The 6,822-nt window shown below is 42.9% G+C and overlaps 1 protein-coding gene across 9 annotated transcripts in view; it reads right to left on the bottom strand.

Annotated features, from left to right (window-relative positions):
* PRPF40A (pre-mRNA processing factor 40A) overlaps positions 1-6,618 on the bottom strand; it is a 45,828-nt gene extending 39,210 nt beyond the window's left edge. For 8 of the 9 annotated variants that reach the window (XM_073305496.2, XM_073305491.2, XM_073305494.2 and 5 more), the window contains exons 1-2: positions 5,911-6,618; positions 3,489-3,626 (exon numbers count right to left, since the gene is read on the bottom strand). In XM_073305496.2, the coding sequence (XP_073161597.2) occupies positions 3,489-3,626; positions 5,911-6,267 (495 nt within the window). In that variant the 5' untranslated portion in view covers positions 6,268-6,618. The remainder of the gene's footprint in view (positions 1-3,488; positions 3,627-5,910) is intronic. The other variant, XM_073305495.2, reaches the window with a different exon arrangement.
* Between the last annotated feature and the right edge of the window lie 204 nt (positions 6,619-6,822).

A 6,822-nucleotide genomic window follows, 5' to 3' on the forward strand; every position in this document is an offset into this window, starting at 1 on the left:
GTAGAGTGTAATTGAGAAAATATATAGCACCAAGTATGAACTTTTTATGATAGTGTACCAGTCTCTCACTACTTATTCTGTTTGATAAACAAGTCTAATAATCCCCTAGAACAAAAGAAAGTGTAGTAGAAGTTTGTAGAAGTCTACATAAAACTAGCAACAATGTTAAGATAGGAAATAGCTAGATTTTCCATAAATCCACTCCAACAGACTCCCCAATTTAAAGGGAAGATGAACATACATTTCAATTCAGCTCTGAAATATTAGCAGAAAGCTAAGACATCTATTGTAGACAGCACTATTTGGATTACATGAGAATATGTAATATTAAAATGACAAGACGAGTAATCTATTGATAATGCTGTGCCCGTCAGAATAGGAATCCTAGGCTAGAACAGGGAACATAGAAGGAAAGATTTCTCAGAAAATCTGGGGGCCAACAAACAACAAAATCGGTTAAGTATCACAAATGCTAATTCAGACTATAAATTGGTCCCCTTTGTGATCTTCCACAACTCTCTTAACTTTGATGCCTTCTTTCCCTTGTCTGCTAGGAGGAGAAATTCTTGAGGTAACTGCCTCACAGTTGTGTTATAAGAATTAATGTTTGCCAAGATCTTTCAAGATGAATAGTGCTATTAAAGAGTTAAGTAGCAAGAGCGAAGAGTTCTCAACCAGTTCTTGAATGGTTATAAACATCTAGAAAAACATGCAACATCAATGAAAACCATGTAAGTTACTTTTAAACCATGCTACTTCCCTTAAAACAATTTGAACACAGTAATGTGGACTGGCTATTACAATTTGTTAAAATTTCAGTCCAGATCTATGTACTGTCTGATGAAACAAAGACCCATAGTTTTTATTTTGATAAGCTAATTTTTGTCTGGGAGTACATGCTTAGACTATTTTGAAGAGGCAGTAACCACAGCAAATTTATATAGATAAGTTACTTGTTAGTGACCAACTGATGCACTATAAAGCTGTTTAAAAATTTTCTTAAAAGATTTCCTTCATATTTTGCGCTTTTCCCAGTTTTCCACTAGTTCTTGACATTAAGAACTGATAAGCCATAAATAAATGTGGCAAAGAGCACAAATAGTAGTGCTGTGCTAATCTGATCATATTCAGCTGATGACAATTTTGTCACTCAGTCTCCAAAGAGGCCTTGAGAAGTCAACCCCTTTACGTTTCAGTCATCCCCCATTACCTTCATAGACTTTGGCAGGCTGGCCAAGTGACCCCATCCCCCTGTATCTTCAGGGAGCATCAGATTACCACTCCCCTCATCTTGCATCTTGTGTGGAGAGAGAGATATTTGGTAGGGCTACTGCTCCACCCTCAATCCACAAGGTTTTCTTGGGAGGGTGAGGAAGAAAGGAAAAGTTGGAAGGCGGCCCTCCTATTCCTCGTCATCCTGTAGAAGCAGGAGAAGAAAGCACTCTTGCCCCACTGCTACTTCCAACTAAGTGGGATCCCGAACATGTGAAGTTTCCTAGAAGCCCTTGCGCAAGTACCTACAGGAATCTCAAGCATTCCTTATTGCTCTGAAGCCTCTCTCTGTTGAAAAACCGTAGTTTTTTGAGATAATACTGCAGTTATTCTCAGACCCAAAGAGCCCTTGCAGAGTGAAGGTTGGAAAAAAGACCCAATTATTTTCAGCCCCAGGAGATTTTCTTGTGAATTAAGTAGGGCGGCAGCCCTAGAGAGTCACTGACACAAAGAGTAGCAAAGGCCTTGTCCACCAAGGCACCTGAGAAGTGAGTTTACAAACCTGCAGACTGTCCCCTCCCAGAATGCTTCAGAGAGAAGCAGAAGAACCTGGTATTTGCTAGGGGAATGGTCCTAGCATCCAAGGAGATGGGCCAATAGACCGACATTTGCAGTCTAGTAGATTTAGAATCAGAATACCAGCCTACTGGCCCATTCTTATAGGCCATATAGTCATTATATATATATATATATATATATATATATATATATATAAAATATAGTCAACCTCCCCTCATTTACTTTCCCTTTGCCATCCCCTCAGTAGCCTTTTCTTCCACAATGTCTGCCAGAAGCTTGTTGATTAAGTCATCTACTTACTTTTTTTATTTATTACACTATGTGGGAACTGCTCATTACATGGACAGAAGGGGTAAGATGATGGATGAAGGGGGCACAAGGGCAATGGGACTCTGGCTGAAAACTTTTGGGTAAGAGATGACAAGGGGATTGACAAGTGTGTTTATTATTTTAAAAAACACAAACGCTCATAATTGGTAAAACATGTACCTATGATCAACCTAATCACTCTGTTTCACATTGCATCACTCCACCTCCATCTGCCTTTGTCTTTTTAAACTGCATTACTTTCTGCAGCAGGTATGTATCCAATATAACAGACTGCCATACTGTGTACTGCAGCGTGAAAAATGTACCAGACATCCTTCAGACCTACATCTACTAATAGGGTAGGTGAGCCACCCTCCAGTCATTAAGATTCAGGGGTTGCCCCAATACTCTGGGAAGGGGGGTGATGGAATTCCTACCATGGAATTGACCCTGGACCTTTCACAGGAGGCGCCATCTTTCATACCAGCCTCTGACTAGTAGGTGTCTTGTAACTTTGAATCTGCTTTAGCTTCCTCACAATGTTCGTAGGAAGGGTGTTCCCGCAACTTCCCACCCCTTGGTCTTGTCAATTTGACTCTGCCTTTGTTTAGGAAAGCCAGGTTCACCAGAAGCAACACTAGAGATTTCTGCATATTCAGGAAGGGAACTGCCCTATTTCAAATTCAGAACTTACTTAATAAGGGACAGGACCTTTCATTGTTAAAAATAGAAAGCTTACAAAATACACAAAGGTATAGTTTAGGCCCCCCTTTACTTGCCAACAAAATTTTATACATGCCACTGAGTGGCCAAGTTTATTTTTCAAGACATGCATCATGTTGACAGACCAGAAATAACAGTATGTTACAGAAGTGTAAAATAGCACCAAATAATTTTATATTTCTTCCCTCCATCTCCTGTAATTTTCTTCTATCTCTGGTTATAAGACTTTCTTAGCACAGAGCCAAAGAAACAGAAATGTTGCAGCTTCAACATTATGACACTACAGTCTCTTGCTAGAATTAAAAGGGGAGTTTTTTGTTTGTTTTCAGGATTTTTGGTTTTTAGAACTGCACACTGCTACATGCACCTTATTTGTCCTGAAAGGCTAATAGAATACTGTCTGAACTAACAATAACAAAAGTTGTGAATTTAAGTACCGAATCCTTTTATTTTAAATTTTGAAATCACGAGACAATTTCATTATTTTTGTTACAACTGTGTTTTCTGCATTACCAATGGACAATGCTACAGAAACACTACATTTTAATGACTATTAACATTATTATTTCCAAGCAACTCTGGGAAACTTACCTGTCTCTCAGATCATTTGCGGGGGGACGGGGACGGGACGAGGAGGAGGGGAAGACACAGATAAGCTGCCTTACCTGCCCCATTGGTGGTCCTCCCATTGGAGGCATCATCTGAGGCATCATTCCATGTGGAACCGGTGGCATGTTCGGTGGCCTCTGGCCCATCGGGTGCATTCCCATAGGTGGATAATGCGGCATGCCTGGATGCCCCATCTGAAAAACAATGTTAATAAACGAAGATATTAACATCAAAGCACCCAAAGCACAAACTGTGGAAATGTAACAAAAAAAAAAAATAGGTGCATGATAAACATTCCATTACAGAAGGAATTTGGTCACTTATCTATCTTATCTTCTGATGGATGAAGGAAAATACAGAGAAAATTAGCTACATCAAAATGCTTATGTGTTCATGACATAGCTCTAAAACGGACCACACTCTAGAAGAGCGGACAACTAAAGATGGTCAACAATCGTTAATATATATGAAGTTAGCAAATGTACTTAAAAATTCCAGTAGAATACAGAGGGAAAAAAAACCCTGGAAAACTCCCTCAATGTTTAAACATAACACAAAGGCCTAATACACCTATAGATGCAAATATTTTCATATGCCATTCCATCTGACTATGCTTAATGGAAGTACACACAGGCAGGGAAACAGAAATGGACCTTCTCCTTCCTACATTTACTGTAATGTCAATGCTGCTGCTTGTAGATTGGCTCCAGAAAATTTTCTCTATATCTTTTCTACAAACATCTATATCATACATTAAACTTTTTATGGCCAAAAACACTTTTCTTTTTAGAACAAACAATAGTTCTAAAGGAAGATTAGTTCTACTAAAAAAACAGGGGAAAAAATAACCTACTGCTGAATCTATACTTTGCAAGGTAAACTGATAAGAACAGATTTAATAATTTTATTAAGATAAATACTACTGGCACTAGGAGACCCAGGGTGAGGAGAGAATTGTGATCTACAAGAATGTGAAACAGTATGGAATTGACTTTGTACAGGGCACTTTCCTCCATAGTGATTTATCCATCAAATTATTAGCATGTTCATCAAAAGATGTCAAAGTAACAAGTAAACAACTGATAAACTCAAAATCTTAAAAGAAAGTAGAATAGACAGAGAAATAGATCAGAATATGGTCAGTGATCAAATTTTCTCCATCTTATCATAGAAGTACATTTTAAAAGATTGATCTTGTACTGATCCACCATAGTTATTTTGGCTTTAAAGCAGAAGTGACATCTAATAATTAAAATAGTAGTTTTCAGTATTTTTGGCAGTGGAAGGTAACTTTAAAAATCTCTTTTTAGTTACATAAAACAAATAAAGAGACATCTCCACTGTGATTCCCTCCTTCCATAATATTGAAGACACTGGTTAAATTGAAAGAATAACCAGACAGTTTCTCCGTTATTTTTGTACTTTAATTTCAATGGGTCCTTGCAGATCCTCTTTAATGGGGAAAGCTATAGTTTATGGAAATATGAAAGGTTTTAAAATACTGAAAAATTATTTAGATAAGTTAAAAGTGATGACTATCCTGCAAAAATTTCCCTTTTTCAATATACCAACATTATCTTAGCTACCAATATAACATCAATTGGTATTGTAAAATGAAAATATTAACTGAAAGTTTGGATTTCAGCTTGCAGATATACAAAATAATGGTTTCTAACTGTAGTGTTTATTGAGAAAGCAGTCACTAATATTTTGAATTTCAAGTGTAATAAAAGCAAAGGATAATAAAAGAAGTGTGATTTGAATTTGCAACATTTCACAATTTGTCAAGGATTCCCAGCTTCCCAATAATAGATAGTATTTATCTGTAGTGTTAGTGCTATCTGAGGCTTCAGATCTTTATATGGTCACCTGGTGCCTTGAAGAAGAAAGATTTTTACACCCCCCCCACCCATATATATACTTGGCCAAAACTACAGCAGATTCTAGATCATTAGCCACTAGGATTTTCAATTCCTGATAATCACAATTTTCCATATAGTAGTTCAGAAGTTACTATAATCCTTGGTCACCATGCATGCGGCATTTTTCACAAAACGAAGTGCTGGAGTCCCTGCCCCAAAGAGCTTACAGTCTAAGAGGAGCTCAGTGGGAGAACAAGCCAGCCCACAAAACGACAGGGAACCCCTCTCTCCAGCAGGAGCCATTAGAGATGCATTAGTGTCCTCATGTGCATGGCTCACGCTTCACTATTCCTACTGTAGCTGACTCTGTAACTCCCCTGAAGGAGCTTCTAAGAAAGGCTCGAGGGGATGCCGCCAGGCTCCTGCTGTTCTGGGTTCCCTTCAGGCTCTAGCCCAGGCTCCCAGGAAAGCGAGCAGAGCTGCTCCCATGGTGTTACACGCCCCCAGAGGTGCCCCCTCCAGGATGCAGCCGGGAGCCATCTCCCTCCTCCCCTCCGCGACGCTGCCATGCAGGTCCCCGCCCCCTCCCCTCTGCAGCGTTTAACCCTTCACTTACCATGAGGGATCCTCTATCCACTCCGCCCGGCCTCATCGAGGGGTTCAGGAGGCTCCCCCCGCCACACCTGCCAAGAAGCCTCCCTCTAAGTTGCTGCCGCGACGAGGGGCCAAAGGGCATCAGAGGCTCAGGCTCCCCGCGGGGCGGGAGCAGTGGGGCCAGGAGGCTGACAGGCTTCCCACCCGGCCAATCCGGGCGGCCTCCCAACCGGGAACTCTTCGGCGATTGGTCCGTAGCGGAGGCAACGGGGCGCACGGCGTCCCCCGGCGTCAGCTGCATGAGGGGAGGGGGCTTCGGCAAGGAGAAGGGGAGCGGCTGAGGGGAGGCCGCGGCAGCCGCCGAGTCCCCGCCCGACATCGCGACCCCCGGCCCAGCCCGGCACACGGATGGACGTGCGGAGTCTCCCCCGGAAGCCGTACACGAAACCGTTAGCGGTGTCCGGCAGGCAGGAACGAGGAGACCCTGGCCGGGATCGGGCGCCTAAAGAGGCCCCGCGCCGCGGGGAGCGGGAGAGAAAGGGGTCGCGCCGGAATCGGGCGCGCGAAGGGGGCCGCACCAGACGAGGGGACGCGCACCGCTAGAGGAAGGGGAAAGAAAGGGCGGTCGAGCGCGCTGGGGGCCGTCGCTCACCGGGGGAGAGGGCGCGCGAGGGTTGCTCGCGTTAGCCTCTGGAGCTCGCGAGGGGGAAGAAGCAGCGGCGGCGGGGGGGGATGAGTGGAGGGAACGCTGGGAAAGGGGTCACGTGGGCGATGCAGGCGGGGCTAAGGAAGCTAGAAGGAACCACTGACACCTAAGGAGGGGGGCGAGAAGCACGCTTGCCTTATAGTCTGCTATCAGTGATACTCGTGCGCGGTCCTCAACCACCCTTCGAGTGCGAGTTGGTAGGGGCCTTGTTACAGACGTTATCTTGTC

This window comes from Lepidochelys kempii, chromosome 11 (assembly GCF_965140285.1).
Source record: "Lepidochelys kempii isolate rLepKem1 chromosome 11, rLepKem1.hap1, whole genome shotgun sequence".
In the NCBI taxonomy this organism is placed as follows: Eukaryota; Metazoa; Chordata; order Testudines; family Cheloniidae; genus Lepidochelys; species Lepidochelys kempii.